This window comes from Lycorma delicatula, chromosome 2 (genome assembly GCF_047948215.1).
Source record: "Lycorma delicatula isolate Av1 chromosome 2, ASM4794821v1, whole genome shotgun sequence".
NCBI lineage: Eukaryota > Metazoa > Arthropoda > Insecta > Hemiptera > Fulgoridae > Lycorma > Lycorma delicatula.
In genome coordinates this window covers 215360807-215387575 of record NC_134456.1, presented here as the reverse complement: position 1 = coordinate 215387575, position 26769 = coordinate 215360807, and the positions used below count along the sequence as shown (strand labels likewise).

Sequence of the window (26769 nt, the reverse complement as noted above, 5' to 3'; positions counted from 1 at the left end):
TATGGGAAAATAAGAAGGAAATTAGTGCATGAGAACAGCTGGCTGAAAGTTTCTATAAAATTATAAATACAGGAGCAACATAAAACCAAACCCATAATGAAAATACTACCCATTCCCAAATGTGGTTTTTGGGCCCCAAAAATGAAAATTTTCAAAATTTTACAATGTGGCAGCCATTTTTTTAATGAAGAACACTTGGTAACAGTCCAATTTACTTTTATTATAATTCTACTAGTACCTAAGAGTTAAAGGGTGAAAAATAGGCCGTTACCCTAATTATTATTTAGGGTAAGGGCCTGTTACACTTCATTATTTATTTTGGGCCCAAAATTTGAAAAAAAAAACAATTTATAAACGTAACTTAAGTAAACATTACAAGATTGGGTTATATAACAAAATGAATTTTGAGTACACTGAGATGAAGTTCCATTCTTACTATTTCCAAAAAAGATTTTTATCCGCTGCACAATGTAAAATAAGAATAGTACAGCTCATGAAAAAAGTGACGAAAATAGCTGTTTTTACCTGTTGGCGAGTTAGAAAAAAGTTTATTACTCAAGAAAAATTTTTTTTGAAAATATAATAAAGTATATTTTGGCTACTACAAGATGGGTAGTTATCATATACCAAATATCATCAAAATAAAAAATAGTGATCCGCTGATCATTTATTGAATTAAAATGGAATACCCCTGCAATATACGTTTTGTTGCAGTGCAGTTACGGTGCACGTGGGTTGCAATATGCAAGTGGGTCCAAACTAATTCAGAAACCTTTGTGGGCATGCGCACAATTCACTAAAGTTTCATCCCAATCTGATGAATGATGTAGGAACATATACGGAATAAACACACATTCATTTTTAGATATATACCTGGCCCAGCTCCAGCAGCTGTTGATGTATTCATACCAGAGTTTTTTAGAATTTCAATCAATTCACATCGGAATGCAGAAATATCTTGTTTTATTTCATTTACATCATCTTCTGTAACTCCTTCATTTTCTGCTTTTCTTTGCTCCACTGTTACATACCGACGTACCAAGTTTCGCATTATAGTCTAAAAAAGATTAAAAATTACTCTAATTTAAACAAATTTAATTAATATTCAATAAATCTTATTTATTTATTAAGATGTAAAAAATGTTCATATTGGTTCATAACATTTACAATTTTTTTTATAGAGGGTTATTTGATATTACTCAACACTAAATTTAAATTGCTAAATTGGAAGTATGCATTGGTTTTAGTATTCTATATAAATATGAAAATAAAAAAAAATCCCAATAACTGTTTTATTTGAGTAAGAAAATCAAATTAACTTGAAAGAACTTTCTTGTTGTAAAAACTCATTAATCCCAATCTAATTTTGTTTTAAAACAGTGCAGTATTTGTGTTACATAAATATTATGCTACAAAAAATATTGTAAATTTCCTTATATAAATGATTTTGGTAATTACAATTCAATTTAATAGCCATCTGATCAACTGTTTCAAATCTACATCAAAATGACAACTGTAGAACAAAATTATGTGTAATTCTCTTCATGCTTAATATTAACTAAAATTATTTTCAAGTTTAAATATATATGTTAAGTATAATTTGACAACTATGGGCAAACACAAACATACACATTAACGCAACATTATGTATGTAAATTTCTTTATATATGTAATTATTTAAATCTTTAAGAATATTTATTAAGCATTTTGATGGATTGTTGTGTTATTGTTTTTCTATTCACAAATTATACATAGGACTGAACAATTAGGTAAATCATTTTAATAATGATATTTATAGTCACTGAAAAGAGTGGATACTATGATTTAAATTTTGAAAAATTTATTTGTATAATAAATGTTTACCTAACGGGTGTCTATTTTCTAGTATACCACAGAAATAGGACTGTACATTTGCACAATCTAACTCTTCTTCTTGAAAATTATACATCATTTCTCTCAATAATACATTCATGGTTGCAGAAGAATCTTCATGTTTACAATAAATATGACTTAAACTATTTTGCAAGAGTCTGGAATTAGTGAACAAAATAAATATTTTTTTAAATTGCTGAATTTAAAAGAACTCATTGTTCTACATGGTTGAAACTTTCCTATAATACTCAAAAGTTGAAATATCTTCTCTAAATGACTTTTGATTGTTGTAATTTGAATATCCTACATTTTCTTCTCAACTGCAATCTGCAATATTTGAAAAATATGGAAAATGTAAGCTAGTTTTTTCCTTAGTAGTAAGTATAGTGCAATGATAAATTATATGATAATATTCATAATAAAACAAAGCAATGAATAATACTTTTATTAATTTGTACAGATGTGGTATGTGATTTTAAAGCTAGGCTTCATCTTTTACTTATTGTATAAATATTAGTATACTTTATATTAAGTTATCACTGGCTAGCACTCTTTAATTTTTTTGACTTACCACATACTCCATAATTTCCATCATCATCCTTTTAACCACCATACAATGAAATATATCAAGGGATATTCCAATCACTTTTATTATTAAATTTGCATATTGGGTTAAAATAAAATAATATTTTTATTCATATCTATTTTCTATTTCTTTATATTATGCTGAAGAAGTTTGCATATAAACCTGCAGTTTTATTGTTGGCAAGGGTGCATAAGTATATGTATATATAGTGATCATAAAATAATACAATATGAGAGCTGAAAGTTTGCCTCGTGGCAACTGTTGTGTCTAGTATACTAGTCATTGTATTGTACTAGTCTGTTGTGTTTGCATCTTACATAAATTGTACACATATGTGTCATGTTATTAGTTATTGGATGATGTCATTTCGTTAGATAGTACAACAAATCCTACTTGCCCATTCCACCTAACCCCTTCAGTTCGCATAGTATAGTGGGGTTTTAAATGGTAATAGCTTTGAAACAAAGCACTGTAGAGAGATGAACTATATGTTAAATGAAAGAGAAACACTTCAAATTTTTACCTGTTCAGTAGATTTCGATGTGTGCTCCTTTAGTTGCTCTGCAAATGTCAAGAAGATATTCAGTCTTTTGCCATACATTGCAGAGAACATCTGGAGTGATAGAAGAAACAGCTTCAATGATTTTTTCTTTTAAATGGTCCAAATTTCAAACTTGAATGCAATACACCTATGTTTTTACATAAACCCAAAAATAGAAATTCATGAGGGTAAGATCTGTAAACCGTGGGGGCCAGGCAATCCACCTTTCTCATTCTATCCATTGCTGAGGATGTTTCTTTAAGAAAATCCTCCATGATTATGGCAAAATATGGAGGAGTTAGCTCCGTCTAACTGGAAAATGGAATTCTCTGGTATTTGAGGTGCTGTATATGCTTCTAACATATCCAGGAAGATGTTAGTCACCAAACATGGTGACTAACATGCACGTGTACTGGAAACATTGGACATGCGCTAACATTTGCACACCTAAATTTTTAAGTGTTTCTCTTTCATTTAACATACAGTACAGCTCTCTACAATAGTTTGTGTTGAAGCTATAACCATTTAAAGCCCTGCTATTATTTTATGGGCACATGTTAGACATGAAGTATCTTAAACATTTTGAAAACACAGTTCTTTTTTTTATCAATAGTTATATATTTTCCTCAAAGACAGTATTTATGAAATGATGTATGTTATAATAACCTCATGATAATACTTTTGCTGTTCATACTTTATTACCAGTCTTTTTATTAAAAATATAAAGATCTCTAAAAAACCTTGCCAATTTGTAAATGGTCCTCAACTACAGTTAAAAAATTATATACAGCACACTATAACTAATAACCATATACAGGTAGCAGTAATATATTATATAAATTATATGTTCTGTTAACTTGTTTACTTTAATTAGGATGTTTAAAATAATTTTCAAAAAATGTAAAAAAATAGTAATAATTTTTCTCTAGCCCATAATACATTTTCAGCATATCCTTATATGTATGTTTTTCATATCTTTTTTATTCCATGTAATATGTAAAAATTAAAATGTATTTAACCTATTTAGCTTGTTTAATTTTCCCACGCCCATTCTTATATCTCAGTTCTGCATAAGCAAAACTTTTGTTCCAGCAAGTAAAACTCTGAAGTATGGTGGCATATAGAATCTGTGTGAATATATTTGTAGAATAGTATACACATTATACTATATTCTTGAAGCAAGAGCAAATTAGCCGCCTTGGAACTTGACAACTTCTGAAAATTCATTTCATGTCAAAAGAAAAACTTATTGTTATATTAAACTAATTAACTATAAATGAATAAAATTTAACAGCCACAAAAACATTTTCTTTAAAATAAGCAAAGGCATAATATCTAATACCAAACATATTTTTTAATACAGTCTGATAGTCGTTAACAACATTAAATCATTATACTTAATACTATAACATGTCTTAATACATTATAAGTATCTTTTAAAAAGGGGTTTGTAATTATTCAAATATAAAAAAAAAATATTTGACACAGTTTAGGCAGTAAAAGATAAAATATGTAAAGAAAGAATTGTTCAATAAGTTAACTAAAAAATTAATTATCTATGTAGAAAGCTTTATTTTTAGTATAACATATTTTATGATTATTTAGATAATTATGTATGTTTTATATTTTATAAGTGAAGATTGTTATCAGTGTAATTTAAAATGGATGTTAATAATAGAAACAAAATCGGTAAGCAAACCTTAAAGTAATAAACATTTAAAATCCTAACAAATTAGTTTGAGAAACTGCTTGTAAAGAAAACAGACTTTAACAAAATTATTTTAAAAATGATAATAAAAAATTATGCCAATTCACAGTATGCTACACAGTATGGAATTGAATTACAAGTTGTAGCTTTTTCAAGGTTACTCATATTTTAATATTAGGTTATTTTAAGCTGGTATTTAGATTTGAGTACAGTATTTTGACTAAATTGCGATAAATCTAAAAGCAGTTAGGCTAAGCAAAAGTAATGCCTATTCATAAATCTCTGCAATATCCAAAAAATTAAAAGGTTACCTCACTTATCTCTAAGTCACTAATGATTCAAAATGATTAAAATTAGTCAGATTTAAATTAGTAATGACCTGGTGGATTTCACAATGATATTCAAACCATATGACAGTACTTACAACCCTCTTTGGGATGTAAAAAAAATTTAATTTATTGATCTTGGCATTTGAAATCAATGATGCCATTGTTTTTTTCTGAGCTATTTTAATATTCTAATTGATCACTCTAAACTGTAACTATTACTGTTCTGCTAATTCTATAAAATAAGTATTGTTGCAGTCTTCCTGTTTTAAATATTTTGGTGCAGCCATGCAGGTGTTTTTGAATTACATGCATTTCATTCTTTTGTGACAGATCACTCAAACAGAAAAAGAAACATTTATAATAAATAGAACTGATATTGATTGATTAGGAACACGAATAGGCTTTACTTATATGCATCTTTTTTGTGTAGGGAGCACTACTTTTTTGTGCAATCCCCAAGGATAGGAAACAAAGCTCTTCAACAGTTGCAAATGCATTTTAATTCATATATATATATATATATATATATATATATATATATATAAGATGTATTTTACATGCCAGAACTGAGAGTATTTTTTATTTCAGTATATATCAAACACCATTTAAAACATGCTTCACACATTCATTCGAAAGTAAAGAAAAAACTAGATTATAGTTTCAGAGCTATAATATGTAATGAAATTAAAAAAAAAATATGCTGCGTTAGAACGAACACCAAAAGATATGTAATTTATGTAATAACTAACATTAATTATGTATGCTTAAATTATTCTTCCTTACCTGATATCTGAAATCCCTTTCACTTGCCTGTTTAACCTTTCTCTGAAAGAGAATAGAGGGTGGTCAGGTGGCAAGGAATAGGAATTTTGAATAATATTTGAAGTTATAAGTTTTTTAAAGTTTGATATCGGTTATGAAATCAATTACAAAAGATTAATTATGTCATTTTAAGGACGGTAAAGGAAAGGAAAAGGAGCAAAACAAGTCCAATTAGTTTATTGCCATTACAAATATTATAATTAATTGTAATAATATACAATTAAATAACTGTAATAGCTTCATTATGTTACCTAACCATAAACAAATTTTTTTTTAACTATATAATTTTTTCTACTAATAACTATTATCTTTCATGTAATAATCAAGTTTGTCAATATTTTAGCTGTGGTTGTTGTCATATGAACCACTAGTTATGAATACATGCTTTTGTTGATAAATGTGTGCTTTATATCATTTACTTACATCTAATTTCATGCATATTTTTCAAAATAATTAAAAATGTATTATTAATTTTATTGCAACAATCTTTTAATGTATAAATTCCTAATTGTTAATATTTTTTTAAATATTTAAATCTAAAAATACCATTCACACTAATTCAATCAGATGTGAAGTTTTGTGCTATTGAACATGAGGTTTTCATCTCGTTATTATGCTAAATACTAAAAGATACTGGTATTGTTAAGAATATAACAATATACCAATAATATATGTATTATAACTGGATTTTGAGAAATGACTATTTTATGTATTAATTTCTTCTCGTTTCATTTATTGGCATGCTGACAAGTGAAATGGGTTAAGTACTGGATAAAAAATTATTAATGTACATTGTTTCATTGGCATAAATATGGATAGGAATAACCAAAACTATCACAAAACCTGTTTTTAGATTGTTGAGTGGTCTGTTGTAAAAAAAATTTATTTGAAGTATGTATAATATAAAAAGGTATTGATACCTTTTTGTATCAATACCTTTAGTTTGAATCTAATATTAACATGTAAGATTCAAACTGACATAGCCTGTAAAGTAATCCAATATTGCACTGAAAGATTTATTTTACCCTTTCCCATTAAAGAAAAAATAGAACTAACAGTGAAGTTTATTAATGTTATAATGGATCGTGAAAACTACTACTATTTTTTAAATTAACCTGACATTACACGTACAATGTAATAATATTACTTACACCATCATGCATGTTATTTAGACTAACATATGTTAACGTCATGCTGATTGAAGATCCTACTTCACATATTCACAGTAATACCCTACTTTACATATTCCAAAAAACAAGATCCTTTTTTTGTCACTAGATTCTTACTAAGGTCTTTCTTGGAGCGATAAGATTGAATTTTTTATTACCATATGTGTATTAAAATAAAGAATTTTACTTTACAACAGATTTCTTAGTGTTATTTTTTTTTTTTTGGTTCAAAAATGTTTAATATTCTTATAAACATTAAAGTATCTCTAAGCAGTGATGCATTAGTTGTATGAATTTAACTGATTTGTAATCTGTAATTTTTTCAGTATTTGGATTTTATTTTTGGTAGGATAAAATTTCTGTTTTGTTTTTTGTATTACCAGAAAACTTTCTATAATTTTTATTGTTTGATATAATTTTGAAATAAAACTTATTTTTTGCTTGTAATAATAATTTATGTTGCAGTTTAAACGATTTAATAAACAGGAAACGAATTTTAAAATTACTTTTTAGTACTGTTGTGGTTCTGTTATTGTAATTCCATTGAACAGATTTAAAAATTTAATTTCACCAGGATACTGATGTTTTAATGTAAAAATACCTTGGTTCAAAGGCAGATCCAGAGGAAGACTATTGAAGATGTATGCCAGCATCAGCCTAGAAAAATACTATTTTCAAAATATCTTACCATTTTTTAAATATTAATTTTAATACTCAAATATAATAATAGCAAATGTTATTTCATAGTACGAAATAGTTATTTCTTAACCGTTAAGTATTTTAATTATTGAACATGTTGTCTAGATAAGTTGAAACATTAAGAAACATAAATAAATGAAACACTTGTTGTTTAATGAACAAAAAGACTTGATTTAGTTAAGTACTAGAGATTATCAAATGTTTTTTTTTTTTAAATTTCCTCCACTCTACCATCTATTAAAAACATATACTCCCACCTGTAGTAGCCATTGACACTAACTATTCACAACTCCAATCAACTAAAAAAATTGAATAACAGAAAACATGGTTGGCATATTTCTAATTCAAGTAAATTAGCTTTTTATTTAACTGTAACAAATTTAGTTTATAATTAGCTTTATTTTTTTTTTAATTTTTATTTATTTCAGTTTCTTTAATTAAATTAGTTTCTCTGGTAATAGATATTAATTTGACAATTCAAGTTCATGAATTTTAACTTCAGTATTATTAATCTATTGCTGATATTGTTCCTTATTTTAAAATGAATTTCAATTTCTTAAAAAAAGTATATATATATTTATTATTAATCATTCTTAAGTCTTTGCAGTTTGTAATTGTCTTCTTTTTTTGCAGTTTGATGTACCAGATAGTAAACAAACCACAATTATATGTCAGGTGCCATAACCATATGGTTGAAGTAACCTCACCGACAAAAGACATTTCTGGAAATGGGATAACCATTTTCAAGTTTAACAAACATTCTTACAAGGAAGAGAGAGAAGTGTTGAGGTTTCACATTGCCTTGTTTACCAAGCCTATTGTTGCAATTCAGCATACCATATTGGTTCAACAAAATGCTGGTGATATTCTCATTTAAATGTAAGATCCTTACTTTTTTAATCACAGTAAGTCACAGTATAATGAACATCATTACTCTAACAGAAATTAATTCTATGTTACTTATACCTCAGATGCTTAGTATTTTTCACAAGTATAAGAAAGACTAGCAAATGGTCTAAAGAAAAAAAAAGTCATTTCTGTTGTGAAAAGTGTATTCAGTTGAGGATACAACAGTTAGAAAAGTTTTATGCTGAATATTTTAATTTATGGAAAATCAGAAGTTTTTCTAGCTCAGAAATATTCTATTATTCATGACACTGAGTGATATAGGCATGTCTGCCTTCCAGAGAACAAGCAGTTTTAACTTAGTTTGTTCATATATTTTCAGTGTTTATATAAATTAATATTAAGATTTACAAGAGTTAATAGTTAAAGTTTATACTTGTTTTAATGTTGAATAAAAGTTTTGAAATATTTTATTTTTATTTTTGTTTTATTATTAGTTAATTATGAAAATTTATCTAAAAATATTAGCATTTTTTAGTTTTTAAAATGGCTATTAGTATTTTACATTTAAAAATTTTTTTATCACTTTAGTGATAATTTTTATTTCAGTTAAAAGTATTTTAGTTTTTCCATTTAATGTTAAGTTTATTTATTTCATTTAAAATTGTTTTGTGTTTTAGAGCTATTAATAATAAAGGATTTAATTCAGAGTTATTGATCTGAAAGCAGATGTTCTGATCTTAGTCTCTTAAATGATGGGTAGCAAGGAGGCTTAGATTGGATGATTACAAGCTACTGTCATTAAGCGGAAGAAAAGACAGTGAAGAGCTACTATGCACCATCAAATCCTTCTGCTTGTCTTCATCCATATAAGTGGTTTGTCTAAAATAAATGTTATATTGTCTGGGTTTGAGTTAATGGATCACTTCTGGGTGAGTTCCCTGACTGGTCAATACATTCAGGTTCTTGTCCTGAGACCACGAGATTCCAGATAGCAGAAGTTCTTGCTTAGGATTTTTCTCCTGATAATCACACAGTCATCATTGGTAATGTAAATGCCAGAGGTACGATATTGATCCAGCTTCCTGGCAGTGAGGCAAAGATAAGAATTTTACTACAAGAGGAATTACGAAGAGATAATCTTTGAAGTTTTAACTAGGGAATGGACTTAAAATGACCTAAAAGAACAATGATGTAAGAAGTTATATTGGTGTAATGTCTTATTGTTCCATTAAATCCCCAGAAGGACTTTCTGTAAAAAAAATTGGGAATCTAATCTCTGTCTCTGAAACTACATCTCTCATAAATTATTCACATACCTCCCATAACAATGCAAACTATTTTAATTAAAAAGATCAATCATTATACTAACTCAAATAAAAAAAATGAAAAAAGTTCTAATAATACTATTCATGACATCTCCAGTCAAAATGATTCTAACCTTCTTAACTTGTCGCACATTCTTCTTACTCTAAAAACAATAATTACACCAATGTTAAAATTTCCCATTTAATGTCTAAGGAATAAAAATGAAGTTGATATATTTCTCTATTCTGATTCTGTTCAGATTTTGCATGTTTTTCAGAACATTAGATGGTTGATACAGAGGTCAATGGTCTACAAACTAAAAGATTTCAAATTTGATGAAGCTCTTAATAAAACTATGAGAAAAAGTTGGATACTCAATTTGTTGTTCAGCCTTTTTGATAAAATTAAAAATAATCATATATATTCTTGAAAAGATTAATTTTGTGTCACACAATTTGTCCTAGTCAAAGGAATTATATCATTTTCTACCCCAAATAATCTCTAAGAAGTTGAAATTTTATTTTCTATTGATTTCAAAAGTTTTTAAAGATTTAAAAAAAAATTACTCAATGGTTTTAGTCATAAAAAGGATTGTCTTCTAACTTATTTCTGATTCCAATTTTAAAAATAAAACTATGTGAGATATTGTTAAAAATTATAACAAAATTTTCCATAAAACTAGTAAAATAACTCCACTGAAAATATAAAAAATTCTTCTTCCACTCTATCTCCTACTCATATAGCAATGGAATTTTATTATTATTTTTTGTCTGCATTTAAATCAACATAATGTTAACCTGTTTCAAAATAGATAATTCAATATTTTTTTCATTGATGAGTCAACATTTTTGTTTCTAATTGATACTCAAGAAATTAAAACTTGTATTTTGAGTATAAAGAGCAGATTTTCACTTAATTTTTTGAAATTTCTGCCCTCTTGGAAAGTAAATTAATGAATATTTTACCAATGAAACATTTACAATTGCCTTAAGCCGTAAGCCATATTGCTTATTTTTAAATAATAAAATAAATTTCATTTTCTGTACTTTTGTTTAACAGATACTAATACTAATATGTGCTTAAATAATTTTCATTAAAATTTTCTGTATTTTTTTTTACTAAATAAATATATATATATAAACTTAACCACCAAACACAGTAAGATATAAACCTAAAAAACTAATACTAATAGTCGACTTTCATAGGATGACGCATCATCAGTTTCTCCATAATTGTACAAGTAATAAAAACTTAAAAATTTAGAAACATAAACCCTAACAACCACAAAACTGTGTTTGTGGTTAAGTTCTTGTTTTTTGAGTTTAATTGTCACAGTGGTCACTATGTCAATGAATTATTTGAATTTCAAAAACTATATTGAAATTCTATAAATTGCATTTGAATCTTTTAAACTTAATACACAAAATTAAATTTAAGAAGACGTGTTTGGAATAAAAAATAACATCTAAATATGCAATTATTAATATAAAAAACCCTTAAAAATTATTTACCTATTAAAAAGACAAAATATTACGTGAAAATTTTATAATAAAACAAGAAATTAAACAAGCTTAAAGTCAAGGTTTTTGATAATAATATATTATATTCATTACCTTAACAAATACTTAAAGAATTGGGGTTTTCAGTTCATACAGGGTCTGTTCAGAAAATAAACAAAGTTTATTTTTTTAATCTTTTACTTGCTGCAGGGCGTGCCTACGGCATGCCTTCACAGTTAGGCCCTCTGGGTGGGTTGGCCTGACAGGTGGCGTCTCAGAATGCTATTATTAGGTGTCCAAAATTGATTACCTCTTGAGTAAAAATGTTTTTTTTTTTTGAATGATGAAAATTGATCAAGGAAAAGTGAAAAAAGGGTTTGTCATTGTTCAGTTAAGCACCCTGCCTCATTAGGAAATAAGTTAATCTAAGTTAAAATAAGCTAATCTAAATGGATAATCGGGTTCAAATCCCCCGGTCAGCATGTTATTTTCACACCCTACAAAAATTTTCATTCATCTCATCCTCTGAAGTAATACTTAATGGTGGTTCTGAAGGTTAAAAAAAATAAAATAAAAATGGATAATTGATAGTATTTTCAGTATCGATTTATTTCTATAGAAAATAGTTGTGTTTTAAGATTTACTATGATATTGAATGAATGAATTACGGTAGTAAAATTTATTAATTTATTTTATAATTTTTACTACTGTTGTTATTTATTGTTTGTAAACATTTAAGAAAAAATCTTTTGATCTTTGATGGGCAGTGTGTTCAATCATGTTAGCATGTTCTTTTTTTTTGTCTTATTTGTTGGTGTTGTTTCTTCTTACTTATTGTTTATAAACATTTAAGAAAAAAAAGAATCATATGATTTTTGATGGGTTCAATCATGTAAGCATGTTCTTAGCTAAGGGAGACGTACACACAAACAGACACACATACAAATGCTCTTTAGTAGGGTAGGATTATTAATTTTACAGGTTACTGGTCCTTGTCACCTTTAAAGTACTCCCCCCCCCACCAACCCTATTCACACACTTTTCCCTGCGGTGTTTCCACTTGGCTAAGCAGTCCTGGACAGATTCATTTGAAATGACCTTTAAGGTCCGTGATGAATTTGCTTGTCATCAATAGTCTCAAAACAGCATCCTTTAATCACCGATTTTAATTCTGAAAATAAGAAAAAATCCTAAGGGGCCAGGTCTGGCGAGCAGAAGGCTTGACAGTCATTATTATTTTACAGAATTTAGGTTCTAAAGACTGCAATGTACCTTGTCATTCTTATTTTCATAATGAATTTATGATAATTTTACTTGGAAAAATTTAAAGTGTTTCTTCCTTTTAATCTTGTTTACTTACAACTCCAGTTTTATAATGATACAGTGACTTCACAACCAGATGTATTCAAGTTTTATGAGAATGTACACACACACACACACACACACACACACACACACACACACACACACACACAGAGAGAGAGAGAGAGAGAGAGAGAGAGAGAGAGAGAGAGAGAGAGAGAGAGAGAGAGAGAGAGAGAGAGAGAGAGGGGGGTGAACTTGTAACAGCAATTACAGATCACACAAACAGACACACATACAAATGCTCTTTAGTAGGGTAGGATTATTAATTTTACAGGTTACTGGTCCTTGTCACCTTTAAAGTACTCCCCCCCCCACCAACCCTATTCACACACTTTTCCCTGCGGTGTTTCCACTTGGCTAAGCAGTCCTGGACAGATTCATTTGAAATGACCTTTAAGGTCCGTGATGAATTTGCTTGTCATCAATAGTCTCAAAACAGCATCCTTTAATCACCGATTTTAATTCTGAAAATAAGAAAAAATCCTAAGGGGCCAGGTCTGGCGAGCAGAAGGCTTGACAGTCATTATTATTTTACAGAATTTAGGTTCTAAAGACTGCAATGTACCTTGTCATTCTTATTTTCATAATGAATTTATGATAATTTTACTTGGAAAAATTTAAAGTGTTTCTTCCTTTTAATCTTGTTTACTTACAACTCCAGTTTTATAATGATACAGTGACTTCACAACCAGATGTATTCAAGTTTTATGAGAATGTACACACACACACACACACACACACACACACACACACACACACACACACACACACACACACACAGAGAGAGAGAGAGAGAGAGAGAGAGAGAGAGAGAGAGAGAGAGAGAGGGGGGGGGGGTGAACTTGTAACAGCAATTACAGATCTAGTGTGACCTCTATATTTAATACACTAACATATTATTTTGCTTCATTGATAATAAAAGTACACATAATATAAGTTTAATTTTAGCTAGAATGATAAATTGTTTATTGGTAAATGCTATGAATTAAATTGAATGAAAAATACTGTTAGTAAAGAATCATTAAAAAAGAATTCAGTGTTTGACTGCTTACCATGCAGATTTTATAGATTAATCTTCTTAAAAAATATCTGACAAATTAGGAAACAATTCTTAATATTTCAATTCAGTGCTTAATTATTAGTTACCTACTTGTGAAATATACTTACACGTATTGTTCTCATATGTTCTTTTTTTGCAGCTCTTGACTGTCCACAAAGTTTCTTTTGTAACCATTGAAGAAAATACCAAAGGCTTTTTGGTGTTGGTATTATGTTAAATGGAGGAGGAACTGTGCCGCCTTCTTCAAAGTAACTGATCCATAATTGACTTCTTGCAAACTTCCACTCTACATCAGCTCTTTCCTTTATTAAAAAAATAAATTGATGATCTCATTGAAAAGCAATTTTAATCATAAATGAAAACCATTTTAGTACATGAAAATAGAAAGAAAGAAAAAATTGTTTGAATTGATATGCCCTTTTTTACTCCGTTATAACTGTATACTTAAATTGGGTATGCTTTTTGTTTTACCATTTTGACAAAAAATTATACATATCTATATCTCAGTAATAAGTCTTAGGTTTTATTTTAAACAGAATTACATTGATTGAAGAACTTTAGTATAATATTTATGCTAACAACTTGTTTAATGTTTATGATTGTTATGTAAATAAACTTAATAATTCTATAAAAAACTTCTTGGAACATAATTAGGGTAAAGTGGGTCAGTTTGTACTTAAAAACGTATATAAAAATACACATTAATTCCATTTTTTTGCTCATTAGTGTAGAATACTGTGAAGAGTAGCACACAGTTGAATAGTACAGAGTTTTTTGTAGTAAGAGTAACTGTTAAAAGGTAAACCAATGTATTCGTACTGTAATAGAACTTTATAATAAGGCTAGTACACAACTTTCTTCCTAAAAGTATTTTATTAAAACTCAACTGCATCATCTACTTATTTTTATTTAAATTGAATATATTTTTTTAATTAACAATTTCCTTGTTGCTTTTACTACTACTTTTCTATCAGTAAATACAAATTTTACATAAACAATTTTTGCATTTTACATTTTCTATCTGAGTGAATTAAGGTTCACTTTTAAGTTGATATGTTATTCCTTTGCTTGTGAGTTCATGAGATAATGTAAGCTACTTGATGGAACAATGTATATGTAATGATATTTTCATAAAACTTTCTTGGAGAGAGATGAAGGAGAACTGTGGTGGAAATGTTGTTTCTGTCACCAAGCCACCGCTGTTACAGTTAGCACATGTGGTCTTTCCTCCAGCTCTAACATTACCTTCCATTTCCCAATCTGTTTCTCAGTAGCTCCACATCTGATATTTCACTTTTTACATCTTACCTCATCTTAAACTCAAAATCTTCCTCTGAGACTATTCTTCTACCATTCTATAGAACCATGCTTTCTTTATAACTAATCATTATTCTAAGTAAATGTTGCTGGTAAATAAAAAATATTTACAACAATTTATTATTCCACTTACCGAAATAAGCTGATAAGAATGATTCATCATGGCGATAAGAAGATTTAGTAATACTACAATGTTAATGACAGAGTACGACCCGAACATCAACATTCCCCAAAATCTAGTGAAACTTTTTATGCCTGCCAATTCAAAGTTATCTAAATCAACTAGACCAAAAACTGCCCAAAACAGTGTCTGTGATGTTTCAAACAGGCTGTGAAAAACATTTAAAATTATAACTTAGCAACACTTATCACAATAAATTAGTTACACATCTATAACAACTGATAAATCGCTGATTCTTATTCTCTACTATAGTAATAGTCATAAATATTTACTGACATGATGTTACATTTTCATTAATGTATAACTTATTTTATTATTTGACAATCGACTATTATGAAGATAATAATTTTTACTTCAATTAATTATAATTATACATAAAAAATTATCTACATGAAAATTAAATCAATAACTTCATACAGTCCCTGAAGATGGAGAAGTGACTCCGAAAGCACTCATTTCCATTAAAAATTGTTGGTAAGTGGTAATATTATTTTATATACAATATATATATATATATATATATATATAAATATATGCTGGCCAATTTAATGATTAAAAGAAACGCTATTCAATATAATGATATCTGTTAGAGAGACATTTAATTTTAATGATGTATGAAATGACTCACTGTATTATTTATTAATTTTTAATATTTTATTCATGTATGTATTTTGTAAGTATTTTTTTTCCTTGCTAGGTCTGTTGCTTCTATACAGCAACTGTAGTGTAAAGGGAAAGTATCGATCAGTCTAAAATTCTGATGTCAGATGTTTTGGGAATGTTGACATTTTATCATCCCCTGAGTCCATAAAATGTTAAAACCATTGCAGAAACTTTCCAGAAGATATATGTTCTTACGTAGATATATATTTGTGTTGGCCTGTTCTTTTAGCATTCAGCTGAACTATTAACTGGAGTGAAAGAAGTACTGGAGGAAATTTTTTGTGTCTTTTATATTGATTGGTGGTTATTTTAATTTTCATATAAACAAATAGGTGTTAAGAAAATTAGATGATACTTCTATTTTCTTTCATTTGTGATATATTATAGATAAAGACTAATTTTTATAAGAATAAAATTTTTCTATTTGACATTACGGTGAGTGTAAAGTATTCAGTGATTAGAGTAAGTGATGATAATAACTCTCATCCACTGTGTTGACAAACAAACTGATGATTGCTTTAGAAAATGACTGCCAAGATAGAAAAGAAAAAACTGATCTTAAATTATTCAAATTTTGGACTAGTCCACTCTTAGTTGAACACCTCAGTTAATCTTAATTTTACAGAAGTATTTGGACATTGATTTGTGTTGACTTCCATTAAATATGTGAAAAATGTCAAGTCATGTGAATAGTGACTGAAAAAATTGTTTTTATGTTTCAAAATTTTTTACTTGACTAATTTTTGTGTTTCAAGTGGCTTGTTGCTATTACTGCCATGATGATAGACATCCTCATTAAATATGTTACTTTACTTTACCTGATTTTCCATTAATGTCATTATACTTCAGATAGCTTTTAGTTTTTTATATTAAAGTTTTAACAGTCTGTACTAACATAGTATCATTTTGACTGCTAATAAATAAAACTCTTGCAATATGCTGCACAATATAAATTTTTTTATTGATTTTGTCAAGAAAAGTATTCCATTTTCACAGTATATTAAATGGTATGCACAGTAGAAGACACCAGTATAAACAATAAACAGTATAAACATTAAAAATACAACTTACAACAGAGCCAATTAAATAATCACCTTTGCCAGCTATCAGTAAAAATACTGATTGTACAATAGGCAGAACAAATGCGTAGTAAAGTAATGGATGCACAATAATTATAATCTATGTCCAATATCTAATTTATTTTCACTATGAAACCAGAGACTTATTTGTAATATACTCAGTTGGATTTGTACATATACAGAGATTTAAATGTAATAAAACTGGTTGTCTTGTTAGGAGGATCTAATAAAGTAACTATTATTTTATTTTAAATTTTTACAGTATTCTTTCTTAAACTAAAATTATTTTACTTCAGAAAAATAAAACTATAAAAGATTATTACTTGAAATTATTTAATTTTCTGTGCATAAAATCTACTTTCTGAAACTAAAATCATTTCACTGAGAAAAAAAAAGATCATAAAATTTTATTTTTTAACTTCAGTTAATCCTCTATACAAGCAGTCCCATTTTGGGTTTGGATGAGTAACCTCAGTTTATTTTTTCTCCTAGTGAGAATGATCTCATATCAATTGAGATCTTCGTCTCATGATGAAGGAACACTAATTTTGAACTTATTGTCAAACCAAATTTGTTTGCAAGTTATTTGTTTTGTGAAATGGTAGGCAGTCACATGTATCAACTACTGCAATTTATCAACTTCAACTGTAACTTCAAGGTGAAACAAAATTTCAAAAGTTATAGCAAAGTAAACGTGGGAATCATAGTTTAGGTTTGATGTATGGACTTCCTGCCTGCCAAATTTGTTAACTACGTGCTTGAATAAATACCCAATGTGCTTATCATGCTATGTGTACCTGATAGTGTCTTACATAATGAACAGATCTATTATATACTGTGCTCTATTACTTCTATTAAGCATAGTTAATTTTTATTGACTCAACAGACAATAAAATAAGATCTCAATTTATAGAAAGGAATTGAAATTAAAACATGTGAATATAAATATTTAAGCTTGGCATAATAACAACTGTTTATTTATTATTTTTATTTAACAAAATGATAATGTATTCATACTTTGCACATAGCAAAGTAAAATTATACTGTGCAATTTAACTTCGCTGAGACATTGTTTTTCTTTACTAGATGAAATTTCATTTTTTTTGTAGTACTGATTTTTACTTTTTGAAGCTGTTATGATGATTTTTTGAGCAGTGTAATATAAATAATAAATAACTAATGAAGATATTCTAATTTTATATAATTTTAATTATTGCTTTGAAATTGAAAAAGCAATTTTCTTACAGTCACAATATGAATGTTATCACTGCATTATATTAGATAAACAAAAAACATATGCACACGCGCACGCACATACACACGCACAAACACATAAGATTAAATTTTAACTTAAAGTTTTATCTGATTGTATGTTTCATAAACCTATAAATAATTTCATCATATTTTTAGGTAGAATGTGCAGAAGAATTAATTGAATCATCTATATATTAAAAAAATTTGTTAAACAAAAAATGTAGTTTTTCTGCAATTATTCTGTAACTAATTTAGTTAACACTTCATTGGAGTCTTAAAACACACACACATAACCAGCATATATAGAATATAGTCACTCAATTATTATAGGAGTTTTAAGGGAACATAGCTTTTCTCATATTCAAATCCTTGCTCGATGGCATTCAAATCGAGATATATCAACAACTAATTAACACATAGAATTCACGTGGGTCTTAAAACACTCAACACATCAACAGCAATCAAATGAGCTTGCATCAACTTCTATCACTCAATTCAGATAAACATTTTGAAGGAATATACACATTTCCTATCTCTCAAAGATTCACTTAAACTACCATATCTCATTGACTTTAAAACAAGTTAGTATTGTGATGTTGCTTAGAAATTTAAATCCAGTGAAGGGATTATTAAATGGAACGAGACTGATAGACAGAAAAATATATGACATTAGTTTGGACATGTTAATTATAACACTTGTGAGTATGGATAACGAGTACTTCTACCTCGAATTGATTTAAACATTGCCTTTCATGTGCAAAATAATTTGAAAGTGGACATGAAACTCAAGGGTTGATGTGTAGCTAATGTAGTCTGGAAGGAAGTCTTATGAACCACAAAGTAAATTATGTTTTATAAGTTAAGTTAATTTATTTACTGATGCTGCAGAGCAGCACTGGTACCCCAGTCTTTTATGAAAATGATTCTCACTGTTAATGATAAATGTACAATTTTAAATAGCGTAGTTTGATTTATAATTTATTCTGATCTGTAAGTTTCTGTAACCATTATAAGAGCTTTATCTATCACAACAAATTGTGAGCGCAATTGCAGCTGCTATCTGAGATCATTTTTGAGTTACCATTATTAATTTTACTACTCAATGGCCTATGTAGACTGAAACTTTGGTGTCATATGAAATTAAAAGTTATTATACATTTAACTGGTTATGATCCAGAATTCTGAAGTATTATAAAAAGTTGTAAAAAACTAATAAATGGTAATGATACTAACAACTTGCACAACCAACTGGCTTTTGTTTTGTATACTTCTACAAATTTGTTTCTAATACTGGAAAAATTGAAATAATCTTAACTCTATACCCTGTTATTTCAGTCTTGACCAAAAAAATCTTGGGGATATCAGCATAATGATTTTTATTATTTATTACCCAAATAGATTGAAATTATTTATGATTATTTACTTTGCAAATCTTCTCCATACTAGGCAAGCATCAGGATCAGTGCTTTTTGCTTGTGGATTTTCTGGACATCGTTGTTTTTCCAAATCAGCATAATACCACAGTAACTGATTCATACCTTAAAAAAAAAAACAAAAACAACTATTTAAAATATATAATTTTATATCTAAATAGTTACAACATCTTCATTAGTTATCACTTTAATTATAAATTAAAAGTTACCACTTTAATTACAAATTAAATTGATAATTTTTTATACTTAACATATTGCAAGTATATTCTTTTATAATAATTATTGAATTATATACTGTGTAGTGATTATACATGTTGTAAAACATAACGCGTTTACTTCTACTATTCATTTATAGGAAAAGTATCATTTATTTACATAGTATGTAACGCAGTTATAAATGTTTTACAATTAAAAGGAAAGAAAAAATCACATAAGTCTGAAAGTTGTAATTTTTTCGATATATTTTCTAAAACTGATCATTGTAACCTATGCTTTCACATAACATTTCTGAAAGTTCAGTTTTCTTATAATTTTGAAAGGAAGTTGTTAATTGTTATTATTAAAAAAAGAACACATCAAATTGCTCATCGACTGTTTAAACATTTATCATCAAGTAAGTGTTTTCAGACTTGTCTAAAATTTTACTCGATTAAAAATTTCAGTTGAAGGTGTTTCAAAACTGTATTTAATCATCTCAAAAAATTTTACGAATTTGTTCCTTTAAAGATGTATCATACAATTCTTAATTTTAACATTTTACCATGAAGTAATTAAAAATTCTGAATACTTAAAGGTGTTAATACTATAATCAAATCATAAAATAGCAATTGGATTTCTTTTATGAAATCAAATCGAATAAACAATAAATTAAATTTCAAAAAATTCTATTTTTATTTGCGTTTGGTTACTGCCGCTGTCGGCGCGTTCTGGCGGGAACGGGTGTTTTGGCAACTAGTATTAATTTACTAGACCAGTAATTTTTGTGGGTGGACAGAGAAGTTCGGATTAGCGCTTTTTCCTTTATGATCATATAAAAATTGACATAATTCATACTTATAATTAATTAGTTTTCATTAGTGTTTTGTGTTTAATAGCGTATTGTTGTTTTAAATTAAATAACCGGGATTCACACATACAGTGATTTTTTAGCACTACCTATACAGTCCACTTAGACCTTTACGTTATGAACGTTCATTCTGATCTTTTTCGGGTGCCGGATGCGTGAATATTCGTTGTGTTTTTTACAATGTGTACGCAAATTACGTACCGTCGTCTTGTCGATAACGAAGGGCGGCGTGCAACAAGCATGATTCATTGTCTACCATGCTTCACAATAATTGCGTAACCTTCAAACAGCTGCGATTGCGAGGCAAGTAAAACACATTTCATACTTATCTATTAGTAGCTAACGCTCAGTGTTGTTATCACGTAATAATATTTCTTATCACCAATATTTTTCTCAATATTCCATAAATGTATTTTATTCTCATTATTCAAATTTTTCCTTGTTTATTTTTATTGTTAGCAATGGCTTGTTGGTATATCCATGTCCTGCATTAATGTTTACTTAGACTATTTATACCTCATCCTATAACCTATATTGTTGTCATTTACTATGTACATCTATTATTTAATTAAAATTCAAGTAAATTTACCTAATTTATAATGTGAAGATAAGGATAAGGAAGATAAAGATTTAGAATTAAGAACTATCCTTCATCAAAGGGGGATTTTAAAATCAAGGTTGACTAAACTTAATAAAAGTGTAGATGCTTTAGAAGCTGAAACAAGAAATGTTAATTTGCTAATTGTTAAACAAAATAGATTGCTCAAAATTTCCCAGGAATTTGTAGAAGTTCAAAACAAAGTAGAAATAGTTTCTCAATCCACTAATATAGAGCTTGATTATCGAGAAGAATTTGAAAATACAGTTGATCAGTTGTCTGTTTAACTATAAGGTTGGATTGATAAAAAAAAAGGTCCTTGTTCTTAAGTCCTCTAGTTCTAGGTTCAGTTTGTACCAGAAAATTATATCAATAAAATTACCTACCTACTATAAGCCTTCTGTCATTTCAAGGTGATTTCAAAGACTGGGTTCATTTTAGAGTCTGCACTTCGCGGTGAAGTGCACAAGTTAATAAAAAACATACCAATTACAGATGCAAATTTTAATAAAGCCTATAAGATAATCTGTGAGAGGTAACAAATGAATAATTGTTACAAATCTTGTCAAATCATTATTAAATTTACCTTCAGCAAGCAAAAATAATCTTATTCAGTTGTGTAAATTGATCAATGAAGTGTCAACTAATTGTGATGCTATTATAGCACTAAATCTAGATTAATTTAAATTTAAATTTAGATACTGCTATTATAGCAGTAAATTGTAGGAATTAATATTGGTACAATTAATATTAAACAAACTTGATCTGTCAATGAAAACAAAATTTGAATCATCACTTAAAACAGAATAAGTAGCTACTTTAAAATCTCTTATTACCTTTCTAGAACATAAATGTCAAACAGAGCAGGTAATTCAATTAACTAGTGAACCATGTCAGGTACCTTCAATTACACTAAACCAGCCAGATTCAAAGTTTTCCTATAGTAAATCAAATAAGACCAATTCTATGATAACTACTAGTTCATCTTCTTGTTTTTTTTTATGTAAGGGCACTCATAAATTACACAAATTCATCAAATATACCTCACTCAGTCCATCAGAAAGACTGGATCGAGATAAACAAATCAGTACCATTTATGTTTGAATTGCCTCAAACCAGATCATTTAGCCAAACATTGTTTTTCTTCAATAATGTGCTTCAAATGTAATAAATGTCATCATACATCCCTTCACTGGGAAAGAACAGACAATTCACACAATTCGACTGTAAATCAATCTCCTGTAGTGAGTAAACAAGTTCTTGAAAATAAGGCATCTGATTTGTCAGATCAATCAGTTAAAAGTTGTTATGCTAGCCCAGGCAATCAAACCCAGGTTTTACTTGCTACAGCTTTAGTTGATGTGCAAGACTACCATGGCAATTATGTAACATGTTGTGCACTCTTTGACAATGGCTCACAAGTTAATTTCATAACTGAAGATATAGTACAGAAATTACATCTTAAACATTCAAGAAATCCAATACCTGTCGAATCTTTTTGTAATTTAGTATGTGAAACCAAATACAATGTTAACATACAAATTAATTCTTTGAAATCAAAACTTTCCATGAAGTTAATCCACAACATCCTTCCAAAAGTTACCACAGATCTTCCAGCTAGCAAAATTAAACATGACTTGGAACATCCCTCTGATATTGAGCTTGTGGATCCAGGGTTTAATATACCAAATCAAAGCTTTGCTTCATTTAATGGTAGTAAAATTAAATTTTCTCAGCTGGTTGAAGCATTATGTAATAAATAACATAAATTGCCTGACTACAGAAAGGAGTACATTAATCTTACTTTATACAATCTGTCTCGGTTTTTCTTATGGCTGTGAGACATGTAAAATATTTTAGGTATCAATCAAAGTTGTTTGCTATGTAATGATGTTCACTGTACAGTCAGCCTTTGCAGTGAATGCAATGAAGGTGATACGTATAAGGGTAAATATCATCTGCATTTCAGTTGGCTTGTCAAGCTGATATGCAACCATATATCTCAGAGAAGAAGGTAACAGGAAACCATTTCACTCCTCATATTCATAGTATTCCTGCCATGGAAAGCTAGTTATTCTTAGAGATGGGTATGTAATTTTTGGAAGCGACTAGTGATTTATGTCAGAGTGTCTACAACCAGAGTTAAGTCACTTAAGCTACGTGCATGAAGTCACTTAACATCCATTTAACTGGAAAATTTTTTAATGATTTTATAGAGTTATATAATTATTATTAATACAATTAATTATATGTAGAAAAATGTAATGTATTTAAAAATATTTGTTTAGTATTCCATGATTAACATGAAATTGATATTACTTTTGGTTTTAAGGAAATTTAGTTTTACATAAAAAATTATTAAATTGTAATGTTTTATACCTAAGTTAGTTAGCGTATAGAGTTCAAGTAAACAAATTGTGCCTACAAATGTTCAGGTGGCCAATTCACAAGCATCTCATGTAAAACCTGATACATATAAAAGAAACTATGCGATGTTAATATTCAGTAACCATGTGCTATTATATTTTACAAAAATTATACATATATTTTAAATTTAAATAAAAAGACACATTAAATGATCAATAAATATTTCTTCACTTGTTCGGTGTATCTGATACTCCCATGAGAATTTTATACATTAAAACTATTTACTGTTGTCTAGTTTCCTTCAGTTTTTTAAGAGTTATGTAATTGTCAGTTGCCTACTGGTACTTTGGTTCAACAGTATCCATTACAGTTTTCCCATTCCTGCTGGCCCATTTTATTAATGGCTTTCAAGCAGAAATGTTTAAAATAAGATATTTTAAAAGTAGTATTTTCTATGTAACTTTTGATTTGTTCCCAAATTAACTCAATTGGGTTGAGTTGACAATAATAGAGAGGTAATCGAAGCACGGTTTTACCATTGGATCTTGCTAAGTCATCAATTTCATACACATTAAAATTACTTTTAATATGCGAAATCCTTTGCAATAACTGGATCTTAAGTTCATTCTCTTCAAAAATCACTCCTTTTTAACTAGGCCACATTTTTATTTCTTTTTTCAAGAGAAGGAGTTTTTTTCCTTTTTACATGAATAATAAAGGATGTTGTCTAAGGCGATAACCAAATTGTCTTCCAAAAGAGGTAACACATCGTTAAACCATTTTTCAAAAGATGCTCACTTGTTATGATAGTCTCATGTAGATTTAGATTCAAAATCCAGAGACCACCATTGACAAATGGTATCATTGCCGATATGCATAATTACGAGATGCCTACCTTTATCTGATGGAGCCTTATTACCAGCTGATAAGCCACACAGAAAGACTTTTGATAAATTCACAGCTTTATCTTTCCAAATGAATCTTTTTGTGTGGCCTTTGTTGATCCATGTTTCATCCATATAATATATTCTACAGCCTTCCTGGCTCATTTTCTTTAATTCAGTGAGATAATTGTCTTCACCATATAATGACATCATCCCTGTCAATTAAAGCACTCTCCCAGCCCCATTTTTTGTTTTTAAAATTCATACTTTATAATAATTTATAAAAAGTTGCTCGGAAATGTGATAGATTATCATCATTTTCAACACATAACACTTTATATATTGTAGGCAGTTTGTTTCAAAAATAAAATTCATGTACATTTTTTACAAATCGTGGTTTTATTGAAATCATCAAAGTTTTCTTCAATTGACCCGTGTGGTTTTGTTTTCTTAGGAGACTATAATTCATTAATAGATTTACACTGATGAATCACATTGTACACTGAAGCAGTAACCCTTTTACTTATGTTTGTAGCTTTATTAACGACATCTGAAATCAACACTGTTGACAGATTATTATTCAGAATTACAGATTATTCTGTAATTCTCTTTTGTAAGCTTTTAAAATGATGTGTTTTTTGCATGACTTAGGACATTTTCATGGCATTTTACATAACTATAATTATAGTGACTAATATATGAGTAATGATTATAGTTTAAAATTGCCGCTTTGTATTAAATTGTCATTTCTGAAAATGTTATTAATCAAACTAAGTCAGTTTGCTGAACGAAAATATAATATATTTTCGTTTTATATTTTCGATATTATTTAAAAATAATATCTTTCCAGATATACATTTCTACTGTTATTAGACACCAACTTAACAAGAATTTTCTACATTATCAGAATCATAATATTTTGTTAAGATTATGATTGTTAATGTGATCAGAAAGATTACACGAACTTACCACAAGAAAATGCGAAGAGGACAAGTACATACAGGAAAAAGAATTTCATTATATCTAATACCATTCGACTGAGTGAAACTTGTAATGGTCCAAGGTACGGATTCACTGAGAATATATACACCAACTTTAATGAACTGTAAAAAAGATAACATGCTTAAATACACACATTTTTATAAATCATGGAATTTTTTTTGTAAGTCTATGGAAGTCAGATGTACTTGACTCTGTTTTCTACTGTGAAAATACCATATACCATTTAATTGGTATGACTACAAATTTGGATTACATAATAGCAGCTCTTTACCGTTTCTTGATTCATAGATGATTCTTTAAAGAAATTTTAAAATTATAATGTTTGCAATGTTATGACATCACTGACATGTTAAAAAAAGACAGTCCTAATTTTTTTTACTTCTAATCTCACTTTTTATTATTTCCAGTCCTGCAGCACATGCTGTGAAGTGAGAAGTTTACTTTTATGATATTTGAATAATCAACAGGTTATAATTTGGTCGAGATATCATTTTTCTGAATTTAAGAAAGTAAATTGAAAACTTATAGGAGGATTTTTAGTATTATTTACTCATTTATGCATAAATTATAAAAGGTTAGTTATAAAATTCTTAAAAAAAAGGATTTCATCAGGTCAGGGGTATTAGTAAAATACGGTGTAATGGTATTCTAAATTGGTGTGTTTTGCATTATTTGAATGCTTTACTGTAATTTTTATCTGTTTATTTACATTTTGAGGAAGTAACTTAGAAAGGATGAATGTTGTGTACGTGATTTTTTACTGTTGTCATCCAATTGAATTTTATCAAAAGGTTTATAACAACTGAATAGTTTATTTTGCATGCACTATCTCATGATAAATTATAGTTACATGCAGAATCATTAATTAGCACAGTACATTTATAAACAATCTAGTAAAATTCTTTTGTATAAGATGGCAAAAAAATGCAAACAACATAAAATTAGTACTTAACCATAATTTATGGTTTTTAAAAATATTTTTAACATTTTGAGCTTGGTGGTGCATTTTTGTATGTTTTAATGAAGAAAATGAAATGGCTGAAATAAGGATGAAACAATACCAGATCCTTACCAGGAATTGAGACTTACACCTTAGACCTGTTGATGTAGAAGTCAGATAA

The 26769-nt window shown here is 28.2% G+C and overlaps 1 protein-coding gene and 1 long non-coding RNA gene across 15 annotated transcripts in view; one reads left to right on the top strand and one right to left on the bottom strand.

The window, feature by feature from the left end:
* Positions 1 to 17127, top strand: part of LOC142319644 (uncharacterized) — a 49857-nt gene extending 32730 nt beyond the window's left edge. Inside the window, exons 4-6 of one of the 3 annotated variants that reach the window (XR_012755242.1) lie at positions 8360 to 8605; positions 13944 to 14257; positions 16000 to 17127. This is a non-coding gene — a long non-coding RNA (uncharacterized LOC142319644). Of the gene's footprint in view, positions 1 to 8359; positions 8606 to 9252; positions 9430 to 13943; positions 14258 to 15999 lie in introns of those variants that run through there. The other 2 variants (XR_012755243.1, XR_012755244.1) reach the window with 2 other exon arrangements.
* The window catches only part of Trpgamma (Transient receptor potential cation channel gamma), a 1234746-nt gene that overhangs the window by 2296 nt on the left and 1205681 nt on the right, over positions 1 to 26769 (bottom strand). For 6 of the 12 annotated variants that reach the window (XM_075357154.1, XM_075357155.1, XM_075357157.1 and 3 more), the window contains 6 exons: positions 25616 to 25749; positions 19722 to 19836; positions 15255 to 15450; positions 13912 to 14106; positions 5820 to 5861; positions 874 to 1057 (listed from right to left, as the gene is read on the bottom strand). In XM_075357154.1, coding sequence (XP_075213269.1) covers positions 874 to 1057; positions 5820 to 5861; positions 13912 to 14106; positions 15255 to 15450; positions 19722 to 19836; positions 25616 to 25749 — 866 coding nt within the window. The remainder of the gene's footprint in view (positions 1 to 873; positions 1058 to 5819; positions 5862 to 13911; positions 14107 to 15254; positions 15451 to 19721; positions 19837 to 25615; positions 25750 to 26769) is intronic. The other 6 variants (XM_075357156.1, XM_075357158.1, XM_075357161.1 and 3 more) reach the window with 2 other exon arrangements.